Source organism: Eleutherodactylus coqui, chromosome 5 (assembly GCF_035609145.1).
Source record: "Eleutherodactylus coqui strain aEleCoq1 chromosome 5, aEleCoq1.hap1, whole genome shotgun sequence".
NCBI classification, from domain to species: Eukaryota; Metazoa; Chordata; class Amphibia; order Anura; family Eleutherodactylidae; genus Eleutherodactylus; species Eleutherodactylus coqui.
The window spans coordinates 117,652,501-117,676,652 of NC_089841.1; the positions used below are offsets into that span (position 1 = coordinate 117,652,501).

General features: G+C 41.4%; 1 protein-coding gene across 1 annotated transcript in view; it reads left to right on the plus strand.

Moving 5' to 3' along the window:
- Positions 1–5,715: 5,715 nt before the first annotated feature.
- The window catches only part of WDR36 (WD repeat domain 36), a 34,442-nt gene continuing 16,005 nt past the window's right edge, over positions 5,716–24,152 (plus strand). The window contains exons 1-12 of the mRNA XM_066603052.1: positions 5,716–5,924; positions 7,453–7,480; positions 9,911–10,011; positions 13,727–13,844; positions 14,032–14,164; positions 14,536–14,590; positions 16,541–16,673; positions 16,857–17,032; positions 18,144–18,264; positions 18,682–18,747; positions 18,916–18,999; positions 22,076–22,227. Coding sequence (XP_066459149.1) covers positions 5,766–5,924; positions 7,453–7,480; positions 9,911–10,011; positions 13,727–13,844; positions 14,032–14,164; positions 14,536–14,590; positions 16,541–16,673; positions 16,857–17,032; positions 18,144–18,264; positions 18,682–18,747; positions 18,916–18,999; positions 22,076–22,227 — 1,326 coding nt within the window. The 5' untranslated portion in view covers positions 5,716–5,765. The remainder of the gene's footprint in view (positions 5,925–7,452; positions 7,481–9,910; positions 10,012–13,726; positions 13,845–14,031; positions 14,165–14,535; positions 14,591–16,540; positions 16,674–16,856; positions 17,033–18,143; positions 18,265–18,681; positions 18,748–18,915; positions 19,000–22,075; positions 22,228–24,152) is intronic.

Sequence of the window (24,152 nt, forward strand, 5' to 3'; positions counted from 1 at the left end):
ATCATCCACAGGCCCTACAGCAGGGACTATGACACAGTAGCCGGATATGTAAAGCACCTGTGTGACCAACTAACAGTAACACAGAATCTAGTCTTTTCCAGACCCAGACAACTTAGAGGGATCACACTCTCTGCAACCTGGAGACTGGGTGGTCGTAAAGAGGCTTGTCCGGAAATCCCTAGAGCCCGGATTCGAGGGGCCCCTTTCGAGTCCTGCTGATCACACCTACTTCGGTGAAAGTTGAAGGATCTGTTGTTTATTTTGGGACTAATGGGACGTAGTAAATACGTAACTACTAATGAAGATGATCATGACAAATCTATGAATATCGTGTTAAAAATTTTGATTATTTTGGTTTGCAGTATTTAATAACATATATGATAAACTAATAACTGCGCTGCTGCTGCTGATAAATCTAAGGTTATTATATTATAAACTTGATTGACAGGCAATATTTAATATTATATTCTTTGTTTAAATAGTTATAATTCATTGATTAGTATTATGTATACTGTATATAGAAGGTATTTGTGCTGAAATGTAGAAAGATTAGGAATATTAGAAATATTCATTTGCTACAACAGAAAATTACTCCGGTCACTCTGGGCAGAAATTGTTGGATGGATAAATTTGACCTACAGATTTTTGTTTCATCTATTTTTATCGAGGGGTGAAGAAAAGCACACAAGACCCCAGATTGTGATTTTGTTTTTGTTTTGTTTAATTTGCCATGGACTGATTTATTCTGCATCAAGTTTATTTGGGACTGAGAAAATTTATGAACTGAGTTATTTCCGCCAAGACATTTGGACTTTTTCAATTGCAATTTGAAATTTCATCTTCTCCAAGTACCTGCTGCATCTGTCCACATGCTGTGACTAGCCAACTGAGCCTGAAGAACTGACAAGTGTGCCTGACTGCTGCTACACTGTCACCGGAGTGAACCTCAGATGTTCTGCAGAATGCTGACCGCCAGCTGATGCAACAAAGTGGTGTAGAGAGGGCATCTGCAACATTGGAATAAAGGGGCTCTATAGTCAGCTGCGGGATACTTCTGGATATGGAGAATGGAGAAGATTATTTGATACCAATGTAATGGGCGGGGACAGATTCCTACTTAGGGTCTGTTCTTTGGCTAACCAGGAAAAGCAGCGAGGGCATAATAATCCCCCTGCTTCCCTGCATCGGAGATCCTATAGGTTTAGGATCTAAAGAAGATCAAGAGAAGAAGAAACAATTTTACAGGAAGAGACATTTGTATTCAACATCTAACAGGTTTTTTTTTTTGTTTTTTTTTTGTTTTTCATTATTTTCTCAAGCCCAGATTTGACAGGATTGGTTTTATGTTGATAGCAAATGAAAATATAGGGAACAGTGTAATAAATGTGGCATTAGATTATCTGGTTGTATATGTTATGTATTATGGAAATGAAAAATATGGAAAACATTCAGAAGTTGCTAATAGAACTTGGATATAGAATCATATGTCAAAAGGTATATTGAAAATAGCTGCCAGCATAAAACAAGATGAAGATCAGGGGTGGTTTAGCTTTCTTAACCCTGCCAATTGGTTCTCGGGGTTAGGAGGTTGGTTCATGGGAATCTACAAAGTATATTACAAGTGGTAATGATGATTTTATGTATATATATATATATATATATATATATATATATATATATATATATTGCAATAAAGGTAATAATTTCATGAGTAGCTAAATGTACTGAAAGCCGATTTTCTGCACCCATTTAAATGTCTTGGTACCCTAGATGGACATAGAGTGCACCATTCCTACCTGGGGACCCGGCTGGAGCCGGCACCAACGGTGACAGAACCAGGAGATAATGGTGGCTCTGATGTCCAAATGGGGGATTATGTTAAGGGTTAATCTTGTTTCTGAGTAACATAAGAAGAGGGACTTAGAAGTTCCTTATTTTAGTCCGGGCCTTGCACCAGATAAGGAACGAAGTAGTGATAAGTTTCCTTACTGACAGTTTGTGGCCGGGCTTACTGACAGTTTGTGGCGGGCTTACTGACCGTTTGTGGCCGGATGCACCGGAACGTAGCAGATGTGCTTTTTCAAGATAAGTAGTTTTTGCAAGAATGGAATGTGCTAATATTCTGTTTCTCAAACTAGTTACCTGATTAAGTAATTCTTCAAAGTTGCACCCTGTGGGCGATGGCCTATATAAGCTGTGTGTTTTTCCTAATAAAGCAGAGCTCATTTGATTCACTAGGCTGTGTGTATAGTGGCTTCTTATGATTCTCCTCGAGTACGCGCTATAGCTTTCCTTTGAATTTGGACTCAGGCAAAATCAGCACTGGTCTCCGTTGAAGACCCCCCACAATATATAAAATGAGACAGCTCGGTCTGGGAGAAAACGTGTGTAGTTGGGTAAAGAACTGGCTCGGAAAAAGAAAGCAGAGGGTGGTAATAAATGGTTTGTACTCTGATTGGGCCACCGTTGCTAGTGGGGGAGCCACAGGGTTCAGTATTGGGCCCAATATATTTATCAATAATCTGATAGGACTGCACAGTAAAATATTGATAATTGCAGACGATATGAAATTATACAAGATGATTAATACAACGGAGGAAAATGTACGGCTGCAAATTGACCTAGATAAGTTGGGGGCTTGGGTAGAAAAATGGCAAATGAAGTTCAACACCGATAAATGTAAGGTTATGCATGGATGTCACCAATATATACTAAATGGGATACTGCTAGGAAAAAGCGAGATGGGAAAAGACCTGGGGGTACTAGTGGACTGTAAACTTAACTGGAGCAATCAATGACAGTCAGCTGCTGCAAAAGCAAATAAAGTATTGGGTGCATTAAAAGAAGTATAGGGGTGAGGGATGAGAACATTATTCTTCCACTATATAAGGCACTTGTCAAGCCTCACATGGAATACTGTGTACAGTTCTGGACACCGGTGCTTGGAAAGGATGTTGCAGTGCTTGAGGGAGTTCAAAGAAGGATAACTAAATTACTAAATGGAATGGGAGTACTAGAATACCCATAGAGATTATCAAAATTGGGATTATTTACCCTGCAAAAAAGACGGTTAAGAAGCGTCCTAATAACTATGTATAAATACATTAGGGGACAATACAAGGGTCTCTCCCATGATCGGTTTATACCCAGGACTGCGACGATAACAAGATGGCATCTGCTACGTCTAGAAGAAAGCAGGTTTCATCACCAACACAGTAGGGGCTTCTTTTCTGTAAGAGCAGTGAGACTGCAGAACTCTCTGCCTGAAGATGTGGTGATGGCAAAATCCATAGAGGGGTTTAAGAGGAGACTAGATGCCTTTTTAGAGCGCTACAATATTAGAGGATATAGACATTAAATAACCAGCAGGGCTGTTGATCTGGGTCTTGAAATCAGGTAGGAACTTTCTGTTAGGTGCACTGTTCAGACACAATCTTCTGCTTCTGTGTCTAACAAATATGGGTGTCGTCCCATTCTCTCTGTTCCCTGAGCTCATATTCACTCTCTTCCAGCACTCCTAGGGTTAATATCTTCTGGTCTGCTGTTCAGCTGATGCTCCTTTTCTAATCATTTTCCTACATAGCTGCCCTGGGCCTTTTAGACCTTGTTGCAGTGTTGTTGCGTTTGTTCCCTTCACTTCATGTCCAGCTGTTGCTTCAGCAGTTACCTTGCCAACTTGCCTTCTTCATTCATGTACTATGTGGTCTGTTATTCTCATTGCCCGCTTCTTTGTTTATCCTTGTCAGCTCGTTCCTTCTTTTTTTCTGCACTCCCCATTGTTGGTCTATCTTTGTCCTATAGGTGTTCTGGCCCGCCAGGGTAAGTCAACGTCTAGACTAGAGGAAGACCGTGGGGTCGTCCTTATTGGGACGAATGCTCTGCTTATAGGCAGGTGTTTCCCTCTCCTGGTTATCAGTTCAGGGCAAGATACCTTCCCTAGCCACCATATGTATATGGGGCTGTTCAACTGGTATCTTACCTCCCACGCTGGGGTCGGCTATCAGCTGTGCTGGATTAGATCTTCACCTACCCGGTAGGTTGACACGGTGGTTTCACATTCACAGCCCTTACACTTTCAAATGTTGATCCAGGGATTATTCTGACTGCCATTATGGAGTCGGGAAGGAATTTTTTCCCCCAAAATGGGCTAACTTGACTTCTACCCCATTGGATTTTTTGCCTTCCTCTGGATCAACAAGGGGGTGGAAACAGGTTGAAGTAGATGGACGTTGTCTTCTTTCAGCCTAACATACTATGTTACTATGAAAAGCAGAGATAGGAATCCCCCTTTTAATGGGTTTGTGTACTGTACATGTTCAGTCAGTTAAAAACACGTACAGCATACAAATGCGAAAACCACCTGTGTGAATAGACCTTTACTCCAAGACCCAAGATAGATCCAGACAGTATTTATATGGCCGAAAACAACGCAAAAGTTCTGTGCGATTCTCAGACAAGTGTATATTTTTTGCCCTCTTCTAGATCAACATTAGGGGGAAACGGGCTAAAATGGATGGACATGTCTTTCTTGACATATTATGTTATTCTAATAACCATTATTTCCAATGGGTGAATATATACAAACAATTTTTCACTTAGAGTGCGAGATCGAAAACTCACAGCAAGTCCTATTTTCATGGTGCTGTGAGCTGCACCTGAGAATATGTAAATATGGCCTTAAAGTGATGCTCCAGACTAAATCATTCATCACTTATCCCTAAATCGGTAATAAATGCTGGATCAGCAGGGGGTCAACTACTGGGACCCCCACCCATCACTACAGCAGGGGATGCTACTTCCCCACAGCCAATGCAAGACCGAGATTTAGAAGAATGTGGAGAGAAGCTTGTTGATCCAAAGTTTATAGTACCGACAGACACAGCAGAGCGCCCTTTTTATCCTCTTAGGGTCCCTTGTGCAGCCGGATTCCGCATGCAGAATCCCGCAGCAGGATCCGGCTCTGGCAGCAGCGGCATCCGCGTATACCTGCTCTGACGCTGGAGAATCTACTGCAGATAGACCCGGCAGCATATGCGCAGTACAGATTTTTGGGTAGGCAACTATGCAGAATTCGCGTCCTGTCTGCAATTATCATTATAGACGAGCTGTCATCATTATGGAAGCTGTCCATGCGGAATCCACACAGAAATGGAGCATCCTGCAATTTTTCTTTAACAAGAGGAAATCACAATTGATTTCCCTGTGTTGAGGAAGCAGCAGATCTCCATAGCAAGTAATGGACAGTATTTGCTGCAGATTGGCAGTGTGGACACCGACCGCGGACTCTGCAGCAAATATCCGTGAATGAGTAGGAGTCGCAAGTTTGCATGATACATTTCAGCAGAATGTTGTTAATAAGCAACCTGACAATATGGCAAACGGCCAGCCATGTGGTACACAGACGATATTTATATGACTTTCTCACTAGTCACAATCTATTTTCCCGCCATTTCTGCTAGCTATAGTGCCCTTCATAATGTGAGGTAGAGAAAGACTACAGGCCACCATACATGGCACACTACTCTATAGCCTGCATGCGGACTATAACCCGTGCTCATGCCTCCACAGAGGAAGCAGCTCGTCCTCAGCGGCCTTGCAGACCATCTGCTAGGAACCAACACGGCGCGGAACACAAGCGCAAGGAACTACTAAGCGGAAGAGTTAGAGTGCGGCACACGGTCACCCGGAAGTAGTAGCACGGCGCTGTGTTGTGGAGCTTCCAGCTCCTTCGCACGTGGTTTGTCGGCTAGCTGCTCTGCAGAGACATGGCGGCGGAGAAGGGAGCACGAGGAAGCGTTTTATTCACTGGGTACCGGTCCGTGGGCGTGTACAGCAACCACCTCCCTCATGTAGTGCGATACCACAAGAAGCACAAGGAGTATTACCTGTCCACCGCGGTGGGGAAGAGCTTCCTCACTTATAACGTGAGTGGTGAGGATTGCTGGTACTTGTAGATCTTCTGTACGATTCCTATTGTTGTCATCCGGGCACCTAGAGGTTCTGCGGAATTTACACTGTCACCAAATGTTTTGTTAGAATGCGCTGTCTTCTGTGACACGCGGGGTTAATGGGACATTATAAAGGAAAGCTGGTGCTGAGTAGCGGGTAATTTTATAGAATCGCCGGTATGCTGGGAGAAACTAGCTGTGCCACATCTCAGGAAATAGCGCTGAATGTTGCGCTGCTCTGTCCTGTAAAATGCCAGCGGGCAGGACGGAAATCCCACATACCCCATTAAAGTTAAAGGGGTGTTCCTAAAATTGACTTATCACCTATGCACAGGATTGGTGATAAGTCTGTAAAGTGGGGGTCTCACCTCTGGGAATGTGGGTCTTGTGTAAGCTGCTGTTGAGGAAGGCTGCAGGACTAGCCCAACCGTGTCCAGCTCCTTGACCACTTGTCTTTCATGATGTCTGTTCCCTGAAAATAAAGATGTTACCTACCTCTTTTTTACATCAGACTTACACACAACCTTTGTATTTCCTATGACACTTTATATATACACGTGTACAGGATGCATCCAAAGGGGAACAGACTGATGGAAGGGGCTTAATATTGTACACCCCCTTTAACCACTTAAATGACGCATTTTTTTAGTTAGTTATGGGTTTAAAAAAGTCACTTATTAGCAGTTTAAATTCTGTTTGTTTTTTTTTCTGTGCTTGGCAGTGTAATGTTTTTAAAAATATTTAGTGTAGTTTAGGAGTGATTATTTATTTATTTTTTTTGGGGGGGGGGGGGGGAGGGCTTGAAATGTAAGCCCTTCCTTGAAAATCATCCCTATCTGGTGTAAAAGTAGAATTCTATGAATGAACCGAATGCTGCCTATGATTGGCTGAGCGCTGTGACCAATCACAGGCAGTGCTCAGCTGTCACTCAAGAATGACTGACTGAGGGGCAGCCTGTGATTGGCTGAGCGCTCAGCCTGTGATTGGCTGAGCGCTCAGCCAATCAAAGACAGCGCTTTTACCCGGCTGAAAGGTCTTTAGTGCGGGAGCCAGGGAGACACGCGGCAAGACCCACCGGACACCGACAGTGGTGGACAAGTGAGTATATATATTTTTTTACACACGTTTGGGATGATTTTCGGGGAAGGGCTTATATTTCAAGCCCCCCTCCTCCCCAAAAATCATCACCGTGGGATGTCCACTCCTCAGTGAACACTGTCACAGTGTTCAGTGATGAGGGGACTGCAGTGGGGATGAAGGAATCCTCTGTCACTGCTGTTACAGCAGTGACAGCAGATAATGATAATCGCCCATTGATTTCAATGGGGCCCGGGCTGCTCTCACACATCACATCACATCGCATGCGTCAGAGACAAATTTAAATTTTTTTCTCCCGAACGCATGCCTGATGACGGAGTCGGGAAGTGGTTAATTGCTACATTATAAACCACAAAACCTCTTGTCTTCAAAATGTTAACCCTGTTTGTATTTTTTTTTTGTTTAGGTTAGCAAACTTGGTCAAGTCGCTGTTAGTAAGTATTTATTCAACTCTGAATTTTCTAAAAAGTTATGAATATTTCACCGGATCATATTTGTATGTATGGATTTGTTTTATCTCGCGTTTAAAAAACAATATACTGTTTTCCCGGGGTAGTTGACCCAAAGAGCCTATGAGAGCAGCTCATATACTTCCCTTTTATTGATGAGATACTGTCTCCGCTCGGTTGTCCCATGTGACCTTTGACTGGCCGAATTGTACATCATCTTATGTGTGGACCAGAAGTCTCTTTCTGTGTTCATTTTCATGAGAGCTGCAATGTGAGTCTCATAAGAATGAATAGAGAAAGTGGCTTCCAGGCTGCTGTAGGATTCGGCAAGTCACAGTGGAGATCACGAAGGCCCGGAGTAGATATCTCATCAGTAAAGCGATTGGTAAGTATATTAACTGCCCTAGTAGACGTGCACATCTCCATCTTGAATGATGGGTATACATAAATTGTGCTAGAAGTATGCTATGTAGATTTCATTGCTGTAATTTTTGCAGACCGAACCTTCTCTATAAAGGGAAATCCATTGTGTTGAAGGTTTATGAATGCAAACCGGAGACTCTAAACTATCGTATTTATTGGACACTAAGACGCATTTTTTAGCAAGAAAAAAATCTTGCTAAAAAGTGTTTGCGTCTTTTGGTCCGATGTCAAAAAGGTCTGGCCAGTACCAGACCCCCCCTGACTGCTTCCATAATGATCAGTTCCAGTGTAAAAGTGCTGTGAGATTAGGACCAGCAACCCCACTGGGAAGTACATTACCTTCCCTCTGTAGCTCCGGTCCGGGGGCCCCTAAGTATCACAGGCTCTGACTTCTGACACCTCCTCATCTGCACTGCGTATACAAAAGTGTCAGAGGTCAGAGACTGATACTCGGAAGCATCCGAACTGGAGTTACGGAGGGAAGGTAAGGTATCTTCTGGTGCGGTTACTGCCACACTGGAGGTACTGGTGGCCACCATTACTACTGGGACAGCTGACGATCAATATTACTGCTGAGACTATTGGGGCCACTATTACCATTTCAGGGCCACTGTTACTACTGGGGGCATGATTACTACAGGGGCAATTGAGGTTGTCCACTTGAAACTGAACCCTCCACATATTTAACCCATCAGGAAAGTTTTTTAATTCGTATGAAATTAATTTTATCTTATTCTCTGTTGTCTAAACCTTGGTACATCTTAGCGTTTAGCGTGGTGTTTGAAAATGCTTTAAAACATCTCCATTGATTTCAATGGGGCTTCTCAGTTGAGCATTTCTGAACGCGATCTGCTACATTTTAGGGGGTTTCAGCGGGCTTTTTTAAATTTGTTGTTTTAACGCACTTCATCACCTATTACAATAATAGGGTTGTGTTAAAAACGTTGTGGAACACGGCCGAGAACTCTGTAAAATGCTGCGTGTAAAAACTCAGCGTTTTTCCTAACGCATGGGTGAGAACAGCCTAAGGCCGGCTGCACACGAGCGTGACGGGCTCCGCCGCGGAATATTCCGCGGCGAAGCCTGTCACGGCGCCCCTCAGAGACCCCATACTTACCAGCGGATCCGGAGTCTTCGCTCCCGCATGACGCTTCCCCGCCCACCGCTGCCGCGTCACATGACACGCCCACCACGTCATATGATGCGGTAGGCGGGAAAGCGTTTTCACGCTATCTTCCGCTGTGTTACAGCGGGAGATAGCGTGAACGGATGGCTTCCATTGACTGCAATGGAAGCCGTCCGCGCGTACACCCGCGGCACATAGAGCATGCCGTGGGTGAGGACGGGAGATTTCACGGTGTGGAATTCCGCGGTGGAATTCCGCACCATGTGCCCTGAGCTATTAGGTTCAATAGAACCTAATAGCTGCGGGCAATGCAGCGGATTTTTGCCGCCAATTACGTGGCGGAAATCCGTTCGTGGGAAGGAGGCCTTACAGTCTGAAAAATATGGTAATCTCCAGACCATGGGTTACTTGCTACATGATAGAGCCATGGTGTAATTTATCCATAGTATACTGGTATATTGAGGCCTAAAAGGGATGTATTGTGTATAGGAGAAGTTGTCCAGCTCGGCTTGTGGCCCTTTTACAGGGGAAAACAGTCCGCTAAGCAACGAACGCGGACCTCACCGCTCATGCAGAGCGCTTACACTGACAGACTTCAATGTTGAAGTGCTAAGCGGGGAGTATTTACACTAAACAAGAAGTCCGCGATCCAGCGATTAGTTTTTATACTGGTGGTCTTATGAACGAATAGTGAGTGATTGTTTTTACTTTTTTTTGCATTTACACTGCACGATTATCGCACAAACGTGTTGGTTTGAATGAATTTTGAGCCATAATCGTCCCAGGTAAATGGCCCATTAGGATCCTCTAATACTATAGACTCTTACACATGTCAATAATAATGTAATCTCGTCTCTTGCTTCCAGGCAATGCACTTCCAGAAGATATTACTTGTCTTGCTGCGAGCCCCACGCTGGTGTTTGCATCTTATGGAACTGTCCTCAAAGCATTTTCTAGGAACAAAGAGGTTTGTACAAGCTTATGTTTCCTTCCACTTATAAAGCACCCAGTATTTTAGGTTTTTTTGTATTCTCTTACCTGTGATGCTTCTTGTCTGCTGTTAAAGGGGTGCTCTGCTTCAGAACCTCTAATAGGCCTCATGCTTGTAATATTATGGGCTGTGTTAGCTCTTTCTTTGTACAGAGTCCTTATTCACACGGGGATGTGAGTTTTCCAATGTGGATCTGAGAGTTTAATCTGTGGCAGAACTTTGAGGCTGAGCCTTGGTTGATGGGACCAAGTTTCAGCACCAGGAATTGACATGTTGAATTATTTATTTTTTTCAACAATGGGGATTTCAAAACCCGCTTGTGGAAAATTCTGTGCTATATGAACTATTGTAGAGATTTTCATAACATTGACTAGAATACTAAAATGGTGAGGATTTTGCCGTTCATTTTGGGTGTGGAATCTCTGCCTAAATCCATGGTGAAATTCCACCGTGTGCACGAGACCTAAGAAGACGCCTACAGAGCAAACTGCATCTGATGGTGTATCACCGTCAAACATCCGCTGGTCACAATGTCTCCTAATGGTCTGGTCACAATTCGTTGATACAACCATCCAGCTTCTCGTATTCCAGTAATGTGCCCCTTCTTAAACTCCTTTAACTGGGTAAATTAAAATCTCTCTCATTGTGTCGTAGAGGCGTCTAGTGGTCAACAAGCTCTACACAAGTGGAAAAAGGGGTCACTACACACAAGTAGCCTCTGAGAGCCTTTTATAAGCCAAGGGGTGGAACCACTTTTAGGGTCTCAGGTGGCAAGACTGTTCATCTAATCACACCACAACTCTAATCATTTGAATATCGTCCTGAGATTTGACTGCATGCCGAGTTTTCAGCAAAATAACAACTACTTGTGGGTTTTGTTTTGTTCTTTTTGTTTTTTTTTTTAATTAATTTTTTCAACAGAGTATATTTGTCCATAGCAGTACCAATGTATAGAAGTAGGCTACATTCACACTGCAGCCTCTGTATACGGGTTCCATCTAGATCGCTAACACTGCATCCAGACGGAACCATAGGTTGGAAGAGTAATAAGTCTTCCCCTCTTTGGCATCAAATATAGCTAATGCACAGAATAATTCAGCCATATTTATTAACTGTGAAAAAATAGGAAACTAACTGTTGAAGATTAGTGTGGTAGTTCCATTAGGGTGCGCTCACATGTAGCCGATTTAGTGTGGATCTTCCCCAGTGGAAAATCTACACCATTAATGTGGATTTTGACGTAGATCTGCAGCAGACTTTCCCTTTCAATTGGAAAGGTGAGTTCTGTGTCAAAATCCACCACGTGTGAATGTACCCTCAGGGAGTGATGTTACCGTTCATGCACCTGTGCAAAGAGATTCTTTATAGCAAAGCAGTATCACTGCCAACATTATGGGCACTGTTTCATGACCCTAGGGATGATCACTATTTTTGCATTTAATGCAGTTGCTGCAGTAGGGCATAATTGAAAAAGTTAGTTACAGGTCTGTTTCCTTTTTTTTTTTTTCTTTTTTGTGACCAAGATGATTCAAGAAATATCCCATCCGATCAAATGACATTTTTAAACATCCAGTGTGGGCTTATTCTATCATCATTTCAGCAATTTGTTTCCATATCAATCCCACACATACCTGTTGCATCAGCAGTAACAAGTCTTGCGCACCCTGATCAAGTCTGGTATGCAAATGCTCTAAATGTACATAGTTATAGTCATGGGGGTGGGGGTGATTAGTTGTTCACAACCCTAAAGGCGAGCTCCCTCCATGTTTTTTTTTTGGATTTGCACAGCTTCTTTCAGTTGTGTGATATCCATGCCAGTATCAGCTTTCGTGCTCTTTGGCGGCCAGGTATTCTTTTGCCATTGATCTGTCCAAGCATTATAGATTTTTCTAGCAACTCTGCTCGCGTTACATGGCCAAAATCCATGAGTCTGAGTCCGGCCATCTTGCCCTCCATTGATATATCGGGTCTTATACAATCTAGGACTTCTCTGTTACTCTTGCTGTCCAGGGCATACGCAGCAGCTTTCGCCAGCACCACAGCTCAAACGCGTCAATCGTCCTATCAGCTTTTTTCGCAGTCCGGTTTTCATATCCATACATGGCTATGGGGAATACGGTGGTTTGCACCATCTTGTGTTTAGTTGCTATACCGTTATCCCTACTTTTTCAAATTTGGCCATGTTTGGCATTGTGCTTCACCACAGTGATATCCTGAAGCATAGATTCTCCAACCTGGTCCGTTTTCAAACCAAAGAAGATGAAGTCTCGCATGCATTCTATGGCCTCATTGTCTATTTTTTTTTTTTTGGTTTGAATTAGGCCATTTTTTGCAGTTGTCATAGTTTGAGCCGTCTTTAAATTCAGGTAGAGGCCCATTTTTTTCACTTTGTTATAATCTTCCATATCATCTGCTTCCCACTTGCTTTTTTTCTGCAAGCAGAGTTGTGTCATCTGCATAACGGAGATTGTTGATGTTTCTGCCACCTATTTTCACCCCGGTTTCCAATTCGTCTAGCTCCATTTTCCGCATGATCACTTCCGCATGTAGGTTAAACAAGAAGGGTGAGAGAATGCAGCCCCGTCGGAATGCCTTTGTCAATCTCAAACCAATTGTATGTGCCCATACTGTTCTCACAGTGGCTTCTTGATTGATATAAAGTGCTTTTATCAGCTTGACTAGATGTGCCTATATTCCCAGCTCTTGTAGGACCTGCCATTGCTTGTCATGGTCGACGCAGTCAAAGGCCTTGATGTAGTTGATTAAGCACATGTAGGTATTTTTCAGCTTTTTCCATGGTCCATTGCAGGTTTGCAATATGGTCATGGGTGCTGCGTCTTCGCCAGAATCCTGTCTGCTCATTAGGGAGTGCCGCTTCAACTCTTGCTTGCATGCGGAATGAGGGCTTATGTTTGGGAGTTGGAACAATTCTGGGAGTCGCATTTCTTTGGTAGAGGGATGAAGACGGATCTTTCAGTCCTGTGGGTACTGTGTGGATGCCCATACTGCCTGGCACAGCAATAGCTCTACCAGTATGTTATCTATGCGTGGTGCCTTATTTTTGACTAGTTTCATTGCCATAACCACATAACCAAGTCCACAAGCTCCACCTCATGCATTGGTCTAGGTATGTGGTTGCAGGCATATCGTTCTGTGCATTCCCTCCACCTATCCTTGATACTTTGGTCAATCAGTTTTTCCCATTTTTGCCTTTGATTGTACCATTGCGTGCCTTGAAAGGTTTTTTGGCTCCTGTGAGGAATAGGCCTCGCATATGGCCTTTTATGGCTTTAAGAAGTCACCCATAATGTAAATGATGTCCTTCTTTGGCACTTCATTTAGAGTTTTCTGGACGTCGGCATCCATTGTTGGCCCTAGACCTGTAAGATTGAGATGTTCACTGGCTTACCACGTTATAATGGTTCCAAATTCCAATCTCACAAGCAACTGGCAAAACTTATTAATTAAAAACAATTAAGGTTTCTACATAATTTTACACTTGTGGCTTATAGCTTCTTTAACCATTTTGCGACTGCCCACTGTAAATTTGCATGCCCAGTTTTGCAGCAGTGTGATAACCTCTTCTAGGTGTTTTTTTTTTTTTTTTTTGACAGAGTGTATATAAGGATCAGGACGTTTTCTATTACCGCATACTTAATTTGTGTTCTTGTTTTTTTTAAAATTAATTTAGGTATACCGTACATACAAAGGTCATGATGCAGAAATTCATCTGGTGCTTCATTTTGGTGGCCACGTAATATCTGTTGATACCAATAGTACAGTCATCATTTGGGATATTCGATCAGAAGGTAAGAAAGAACAATCTGTCATTACCATAAATCCATAGAATGGATTATAATGCTTCATGCAAAGCTCCTGATTTGTATTCTAATCCAAATGTAATGTTTTTACTTTGTTCTTGTAATATCGGCCAACTAAAGGGCAATGCGAATATATTAAAGTGTAATATTAAAACGCTAATAATTTTTCCCACAGAGGAATATTTACAGATCACTTTTGACAAAAGCAATTTTGCCGTTTCTGCCATCATGCATCCGAGCACATACTTGAATAAAATTCTCTTTGGAAGTGAACAAGGCGCTCTTCAACTGTGGAATGTAAAATCCAAGTAAGTATTCCATTCAGAAAGCCATTGTTTTATACTTGTGATGCAGATACTTGGCACTTTACAAATCTGAAGGCTCGTTCAGCTCCAAGCCATTGTCACAGTATATTCTTGAAGTTCTTGGAATTTTCTGCATCTTAGAATCTGCGATATTTCCGCTATGTGTAAATATACTCCAAGAAATGAAAGCCGTGCGTCTTTACGCAAACCCATTGCCAGATATTTTTTTCACGTGATCACACATCGCGTGAAAAAACTCATTGAAATCAATGGGCTCTATTAAGTGTGTAATACGCTACGCAAATATGTCTGTGTGAATGAGCCGTAAGATGGGATATCTAAAGTTGCTCTAATATATACATTTTCTCTCTTAGCAAACTGGTTTTTACCTTTTCTGGTTGGCAAGCAGGAGTGACTGTTCTTCAACAGGTAAGCATACTTTCAGATTTTTGTCTCTTCTGTTGCTGAAGAATGAGATGTTGGGATATGCTGACTATATTTGTAACTGGGTTAATCTGAAATATGGTAAGGCACAGTATATCAGATGCCATGAGGTACATGTCATACAGGTGTAGAATCAGATTTCTGAGAAGTTAATTCTCATTTTAATTTAGTAATTTAAAGTGTACCTCTAGGAGAACAATCAATAAATTTCAGACCCTAACGTTTTATTTATACACTGAGACCAACAGCTAATTGCTCCTAGCAGGATTACATCTGCTCACCTTCAGTATACCGATTCAGTTGGTCTGTAAACCTTTTTATAGACCTTTTGGACCTTTTATATAGAACAGAGTGCATGAGCAAACTTTTAATGTCATCATTCACTGGGCCGGGGATGCATCAGGGCAGTGAGTCCCAATGCATCTACATAGTAAATGGCATTGCTTTCATTTTTCTAGGCTGTTTTTGCCATATATGTGAAGTGTAGAGCAAAACAGATTTATAGAGCATGGAAGTCTGTCAATTGTTACTGTTGAACAGGGGATAGTCAGTCATATATGTTTCTGAAAAAGGACATGGAGTAGCAGTACACAGTCTGATAATAGTTTGAGCAATCCACTTTCCTGCATGCTGCAATACTTGAATGCCTATGTATTCCCTTTAACTCCCTAAGGACCAAGTGCAGTAAATTTACGGTACTTGGTCCTGGGATTTAATCACGGCCAATAGCAAAAAATATGGCTCAGGAATAAAGCCTGCAATCAAGCAGAAGCAGGTTGAGTCTTTGGCTGTCAGACATAGCAGAGGACCTGAAGGAGAAAGTGAAAGCTGTTTTTAACCGTTTCTGCCTTCTCCTTCCCAAGCTACATAGCGCTCAAATTACCTGAAAGCTCTGCGGAATAAGTTGGCGCTATACAAATAACAAGTCCCTTTCCCCCTTTACTGTGCATGCGTCAGTTACAGTGGAAAAGTCTGAAATAAAAAAAGACAGTGAATGACCCCAGAGGTCTTGTATGACATGACCTATGATGAAAAAAAAAAAAAATTAAAATAAAATAAAAATATATACATAAAACTGTATGCCCTGATCAGCTCTATTGCCATATGCGCCCTGCAATCCAAAACTATAAAAAAATATATCAAAATATCCAAAATAAAATGAGGAACCCGTACTTTTTTTTTATAGAGTGTACAAATTTTAAAAATAAACTATAAAGAGTAAAAATCATTATTTTATTTATTTATTTTTAGCTTTTTACAGCCAATACAACTGGAAAATGTGTGTGTGGGGGGGGGGGGGAGTGGCAGTGAAAGAAGATCTAAAAAAAAAAAATAGCCCAATGGAGAAAAAAAAACCATACAGCTAACATAATTTTTTAACTGGTGAAAAAATAGGGCAGTAAATCCACCGCATGGGTAAAAGCCCTAGAAAAAGTGACTGATCCTTTAGGTACAAAACACCCTGGTCCTTAAGAAGGTTAAAGGGGTTGTGCCAAGTGATAGTTATCCACAGGACAGGGTATAATTTTTATGATCGGTGGGAGTCCTACCAGTGGAACCCCTACCGATCCTGAGAACGAGGATCCGTTCAGTCCCCGAGTATATTTAGCAGAGGTCATGCAGACATGCCTCTCACATTCACCACAATGACCGCTCCGAAGATTACAGAGTTCAAGTGCTTCTGCAGTCTCCACGCTGTCACTGCAGTAAGTGGCGCAGCATTGTGCCTGTCAACTGCCGCTTCATTCACTTGGACTGACCAGACACCATTTTTGAATCGGTGGGGTTCCTAGCAGTCGGATCCCGCTGATCATGAAGTTATACCCTATCCTGTGAATAGAGGATTTCTTGGTTTCCTTCCACAACTGTATGAAATAGTTAAATATAAAAAAATGTAACCTAGTTTTGAAATGTGTCCCCCTTATTGATTTGCAGGCACCGGCATTAGATGTTGTGGCTATTGGTTTGACGAATGGTAAAATTGTCTTACACAACCTAAAATTTGATGAAACATTAATGACTTTTCAACAAGACTGGGGTCCTATTACTTCAATATCCTTCCGCACAGGTGAGTTCACCTATTTTCTGCTTTATCTTCATCAGTGCTAATAAGATATTTGCTACTTGGCTCCTGCCTTACAGATCACCACAAATAATGCCTTGGGTTGTAGAAGCCAACATGGGTATATCTGCAGAAGATCCTATATATTGTTTTTAATCTGAGTGTTCTTTCTTTGCTTCTGCTTTTTAGATGGACATCCAATAATGGCAGCTGGAAGCCCCATTGGTCACATTGGGCTATGGGATCTAGAAGAAAAGAAGTTGATGAGCCAAATGAGGAAGGCACATTCAACTGCTATTGCTGGCTTAACATTTGTTCATGGAGAACCACTTCTCATAACCAATGGTGCTGATAATGCCTTACGGGTAATTTATGGCTGCTGCCTCACTTTAGCAAATATGCATTCTGAATCTGTTACAAACATTTCCCTTTCAGATTTCCTTCACACAGACTTTTGTATGACGGTGTTTTTGTGGCTGTGTAAAGTAAACACTGAGATACATGCGTTTTGTTTTGTTTTTTTCACAAGAGGTTTATTTTCTTTTCTTTCTTTTTTTTTTTTTTGTGGCGTTTCATGCCTGTTATTGCAGTTTATTTATTTATTTTTCTTCCATAGAGGTCTATGGAAAAATGCGATACCTAGAAATGTTGTGCTTTGAAAAAACTGCCATGAACCCCAAAAACACACCCAAAGTGAATGAGGGGGAAAAGGACTGTTTGTAGTACTTTTCACATCTATTTTTTGACCTACAGATAACGTATGGTTGTGGTATGTCTTGCCAAAAGACCTGCATAAAAAAGCAGCATTGTGCTATGTGCTTGTTACACCTAGACAGAACTGCAGAGAGCTGGCTGCTCATAGGTACAACTCTATTGAACGCTACAGTTACAGAAACCGCTGAATACTCACATTTGCTTTCCGCTCTGGATTCTACAGCAATAAGGCTGAATAGCATTTAATTGTAAAACAAACCTTCGTGTCCACGAGTGGAAACCAATTGCGCTTTTCGTTCCCAGATAAAAAAAATCACAGCATGATCCATTTTACTGCAGTTCCCGCACAGACGGCTTCCATTGAAGTCAATGGAAGCCATCCGATCCACAGCCTGTCTGCAATTGACATTGCAGACAGGCCGCGGATTCTGCGGGAATGCAGGAGTTTGAAAAAACAAAACTGTACTGCACATGTGCGCTGGTCGTCACTTCCGCACACATCCCCAGTACAGAAAAAAAAGACGACCCGGACAGGTAAGCCGGGTCCTCCACCGCGGGTAGGGTTGGATTCCGCTGTGAGCTCCCGCATGCAGAATCCAACCCGCCAAAGGGAAATAGGGGAGTTCCATCTATCAAACACTTCTGCACATATTTTAGTATATGCCATGAATGTCTTTGATAAAGACTGTTTAAGGGTTAATATGAGAACCTTCTGTGTAGTTGCTGAATGTAATAAACTTCACACAACTTTCCACTAAACAGGTATGGATCTTCGATGGCCCTGGAGGCCAAGGTCGTTTGCTTAGGTTTCGTGTTGGGCACAGTGCTCCACCCACTTTCATTCGGCATCTTGGACAGGATGGAAAACAAATCCTTAGTGCAGGTAAAGCCATAATTATTTTCTTAAGCAACAGGGTTTTATTTAAAGGTGTTTCCCAGGGCTTAATTATTGATGACCTATTCTCAATAGAGGCTAACAATATTAGTTTCCCTGGGAACACTCTGATTGGCTATTTGAAGATGCCCCGATACTCATGTCAGCGGCTATACCAGGCAGTGTCATTATGTAATACATAGTTCTGTGCCTGGTATTTGGTGAAGAGGCTGCAGCACAACCTTCTTAAACCCTTGATCAGCGGGAAACCCGGGTTGGACCCTGCATTCTGATATTGATGACCTATCCTAAAAATAAGTCATCAATATTCAAGTCCCAGAAAAAACCCTTAAATCTTTAAATTGAGGATCAATTATAAAAAGGTAGAACCTTATATATATATTTTTTTTCTTTCTTTTTCTTCAGGACGAGATGGAGCCATGCACTCATTTTCCACAGTTCATGACAGATACAGTAAAAGTCTTGGCCATGGTAAGTTAATTGAAAACTGTAAGCTACTATGGTCACCATTGCTGTCAGAGGCTAGCGACATACCATTAATTCTTGTGATTGGGCAAACCCTTTCAAACGTTAAGAAGGTAAAATAATTTTCTTTGGGTTGTGCTGCTAATGCTAGAATACAATGTCTTATTTTAATAGGGTCAAAAAATAAAGCCAAAGCTAAAAAAGTTGGACTTCGCTGCACTTCCCTGAGGCTGCCTCCTGTTGTATCATTTGCATCTGGTATGTATTCTTTTAAACATTACATTTTTTTAGACTTTTTTCCCCTCCTTTTTAACCCCTTGAGTGGCACATCCGGAAATTTTCCGGGACGAGCTCCACTGCCCATAGCGATATAGCCCGGAAGATTTCCGGGCAATGTTTTACTATGGGAGTTGCAGAGCACACTGCCATTAGCTGTGGCAGTGTGCTCTGCCTGCACAAACCCACAGAGAACAGTGCAGGACTTTGAAAAACAGAAGCAGGAAGATATTACCGATCTACAGGCAATCTCCCGCTTCTAAATTCAAAAGTCCACGGCTTTGTTTACAGGTTGCCATAGAGACCATCAGCTTGTCAGAAGCAAGCCATGGTCTCTGTGGCAGGGCGAGCTGGTGCTTGGCTGTGAGCGGACAGCCAGGCACCAGCTCTTACAGCAGAGATAAGTGAAAACCCTTAGCTCTCTGCTGTGTTAACCCTTTACATGCTGCAGTCTGTGTCACTGCAGTATGTAAAGGGCTGTCACCATCGGACACCCGAAATGTGGTCAGCGGGTCCTGATGGGTCTCTGTGGATGTCCCCTAAAGGGACAAAAATAAAAAAAGTATAAAAATTAAAATAACAAACACTTGTCTACCTTTACTTTGTAAAAAATTAAAAATAAAATTGCGCGTGGTATCCGTGCGTCGTAATGACCCAGAGAAGGAAGTTAGTACATTATTTAACCCCTTAATGACACGGCCCCTTTTTTTCACCATTTCTTTTTTTACTCCCTCCGTTTAAAAAATCATAACTCCTTTATTTATCCATTGACGTCGCTGTATGAGGGCTTGTTTTTTGCGGGACGAGTTGTATTTTTCAATGGTGCTATTTAAAGTACCATATAATGTACTGAAAAACTTTTACAAAATTTTAAGTGGAGTAAAATGAAAAAAAAATTGACATTCCACCAATTTTCAGTGCGTTTTGTTTCTACAGCGCACAAACTGCAACAGAAAATACATAACTTTATTCTATGGGTCAGTGCGATTACTACGATACCAAACTTATATAGTTTATTTTTTTTGTTGTAGTACTTGTAATTTTTTTCCAAGACCTTTTTATTTTTTTATATTTGTTTTCTGCCGCCATTTTCTGCACGCAATAACTTTTTTTATTTTTCCGTTGACGCTCATTTTTTGCAGAATGTCCTGTACTTTATGTTAGTACTAATTTGGAATACATACCACTTTTTGATCGCTTTTTATTGCATTTTTTTCTGGGAAGACAGGGTGACTGAAAGTGCGTTTGTGCCGTTCTTTTTTCCCGTGCGGGGAAAATAATGCATTACTTTGATAGATCGAACTTTTACGGGCGCTGTGATACCAAATATGTATTTTTCTTTTATGATTTAGATTTTTTAATTATAGATATGGCAAAAGGGGGGTGATTTAAAGTTTTATTTATTTTTTAAGTGTAAAAAAAGTTGTGAAAAAGAAAAGCAACTCTTACAATTTGGTATTGGCATAATTGTACCGGCCTGTGGAATTACTTTAATACATTATTTATACTGCTCAGAGAATGCAGTGAAAAATAAAGATAAAAAACATGCCAGAATTACAGATTTTGTTAATCTTGCCACTGTAAAAAATGGAATAAAAATCGATCAACATTTTACATGTTCCAAAAATAAAGATAAATGAGGACTGGAGTTCATCCCGCAAAAAACAAGGCCTTCTAGAGCTCTGGCAATGGGAAATTAAAATTAATACGGCTCTTGGAATGTGGCGACACAAAAGCAAACCTTTGAGAAAAAAAAAATGTTTTAAATGTACAAAAATAGCAAGACATAAACTGTATAAACTTGGTATCGCCAGAATTGTGCTGACTCAGAGAATAACGTCATCACATAAATTATTCTGCACACTGAAGGCCGTCAAAATGAAATCCAAAAAACAAATGGCAGAATTTTTTTTTTTCCCCCAATCTTCCTATAAATTTTTTTACAAAAGTTATGCAATACATTATATATACCCAAAAATGATGCCATCAAAAAGTACAACTTGTCCCGCAAAAAACAAGCCCTTATATGGCTGTGTCAATAGAAAAATGAAAAAGTTATTGCTCTTGGACCGCAACGGGAAAATTAGTTGTAATTAAATGACTAGACCATTTCAAAAACCTCCCAAGGGGTTAAAGGAGTATTGCACTTCTAATTACTGAGATATTACCGAAAGTTGACTGGGTAAGGCAATGCTCAGCCAAGTCTATTGGGAATATGGGAAGTGCTTATATACAGCTAGAGTGATTCCGTAAAGGGCAGAAAATTTGAATTCCAAGCACTTGCAGTAACACAATACTAGATTTGTTTGAGATAAGCTTACTTTTTCATTTGGATTGGTCCTATTTAAAAGTAAGGATTAACCTAGTAAATAAAGCGTGTTTATTCTGATCCGAATTATCCTGAGAATGATGGAGCTGCAGTGCTTGTTTAATGCTGCATTCCTTTGTAGATTTGTACAGCAGCCTCGCTGGCTATACACGGTACTGCAGCATGGCTATTTTTACTTAGACTATGGGCACCTTTTGAGGGGAATTAATTTATTTTGTCCCTAAAGGAATGTATTTTTGGCTAATTATCTGTTTACAATGGGGTGACATCTTGGTTTTTAGTCCTTGTCTATACTCTCCTGAACGCTCGTATTGGCTAGTTTATGACCACAACAAATAAAAACTGTGGCAATAAATTGGATAAGCACATTTAGGAGAGCAGACAGAAACGGATCTGAAGGGAGTTCCTTTCTGCAGCTTGTTATATACAGTGGTATGTTGACATTGCAGAAGCCAAACTGTGCAAAATCTTTAATAAATGATTTTCAGCTCAAAATACGTGCAGTTAAGTTAAAGAAAACTGACCTCCAAAGGTGTTCATAGCTTTAAAACCGTGCTGGATCCCTCTTCAATCTCAGGAACCGTTCCCCAGACCTCAGACCCCTACAATGAGAAATGATGGCATTTTTTAGCAACATGCAACTACTTTATAGTGCTGTATATACTAATGTAAATATTGTCAATGCACGTGGATTTCTATGTATGCACTTATGCGTTTATTATTTGGCAGAAACTGCGCGTCAACACGACTGGGATGGAATTATTGCATGTCACCGAAGCAGATTATTCTGTACTACGTGGAATTTTGTTAGATCTACTATGGGCCAACACAAGCTAAAGCCCCCGACTCTTAAAAGTGGCACACAAGGGATACATGCCACTGTAAGTATGGGTTAAGTTAAATGTAATGTAGATTGCTATAATAGGATTTTAAAATCCGTATGACATTTATTTAAAGAAAGCAGTCCTCTGCTTACATGTTTTTCATACCTGGGCTTAGCATTTAAAGGGGCATTCCCAAGATGACACTACTGGCTCATTGTGTTCTTTTCAATAAATCATTAACCCCTTCATGACATGGCCTATTTTGGCGTTGAGGACCAAGTGATTTTTTTTGGTATTTTTCCATCTCCATTTTTCAAAAGCCATAACTTTTTTATTTTTCCCTGGACGCGGCCGTATGAGGGCTTGTTTTTTGCGTGGCGAACTGTAGTTTTTATCGATGCCAATTTTGGGTACATAGACTATATTGTAAATTTTTTTTTTTTTTTAATGATAGCAGAGAGAGAAAACGCATCAATTCTGCCATAGATTTTTTTATTTTATTTTTTACACCGTTAATCATGCAGCATAAATGAGACTTTCCATTTTTTCTGCAGACCGGTACGGTTGCAACGATACCAAAATTCTAACATTTTTTTTAGGTTTTCCCACTTTTCTGCAATAAAAACCCTTTTTTTTGGAAATCTTTTTTCTATTCTAAATTGCTGCATTCAAAGTCACGTAACTTTTTTATTTTTTGATGTACAGAGCTCTATGAGGGCTTATTTTTTGCGAGACGAGCTGCAGATTTTATTGGTACCATTTTAGCGTACATACGACTTTTTTGATCACTTTTATTGCGTTTTTAGTGAGGCAAAATGCTAAAAATGAGCATTTTGCCTCAGTTTTTTAGCTTTTTTTTTAGCGTTTTTTCGGTGCACAATCAAAAGCATGTGCAACTTATTGTACGCATCGTTACGGACGCGACAATACCAAATATGTGGGGTTTTATTTTTTTTTTACCTTTTTTTATGCTAATCTGAGAAAAAGCATAAAAAATTGTTTTTTTACTCTTTTTTTTACATTTTTTTTAATTCATTTTTTAAATCTTTCTTTTTTTTATACTGTTTGTGTCCCTCTGAGGGACTTTAACCACTGCCCTGATGATCGCTGGTATAAGGCATGGCAGAGCTACTGCTCTCCCATGCCTTATCGCTCATACAGCGATCTCAGGCATAGGCAATACAGGACGCCAGTGTCTGGCGTCCTGTTGCCATGGTGACAGGCCGGGCTCTCGCGATGACATCACGAGTTCCGGCCGGAGACACAGAGGGAGCCGCGCTCCCGCTGTGAACTCTTCCCCTGCTGCGATCTACTTAGATCGCGGCAGGGGGGCAGGGGTTAAAAGTGGCGGGCGCATCTCCGATGTCCCCCCGCTGCTGCAGCGAGACGCCGGCTGTGACTGACAGCCGGCTCCCGCTGCGGGATAGCGCTGGATCATATGTGATCCCGCGCTATCTCCAGGACGTAAGTTTACGCCCTGTTGCGGGAAGTACCCCGCTCCCAGGACGTAAACTTACGCCCTGCAGCGGGAAGGGGTTAAAGTTAGCCTGTAGAACTGTTACGAAGTTCTGTGTCCCCTTAAGATCCCGTGCCACCTCTTTGTTCACTTACCATTGCTACTTTACTTTCTCCTAACTTTTTTTTTTTGCTTGGCGGTGAAGTTAGCCCCACTCGGCTAACAGGAGCTGTGAGAGGCATCGGACGGTCGTGCTGCAACTGCTACACTGTTCTAATGCAAGAATACATATAGCAAATAGTCCTGACGTCTGGGTGATGAAGCTGATTTCAAAGGGGGAGAAATGGTACACACTTAGATTGATTAGATACATTACACCATACTGATGCTTCACTTGCATGATCATTAGCAGTAGGAAAGTGGTGAATATTATTCACTTGAAGGCAGGAATAAAAAGTGTGCCGTTGTTACTATACTGCAGATGAACTTGTAGAGGAGTGACTATTCGGCAGCGCGCAGCCAAGGA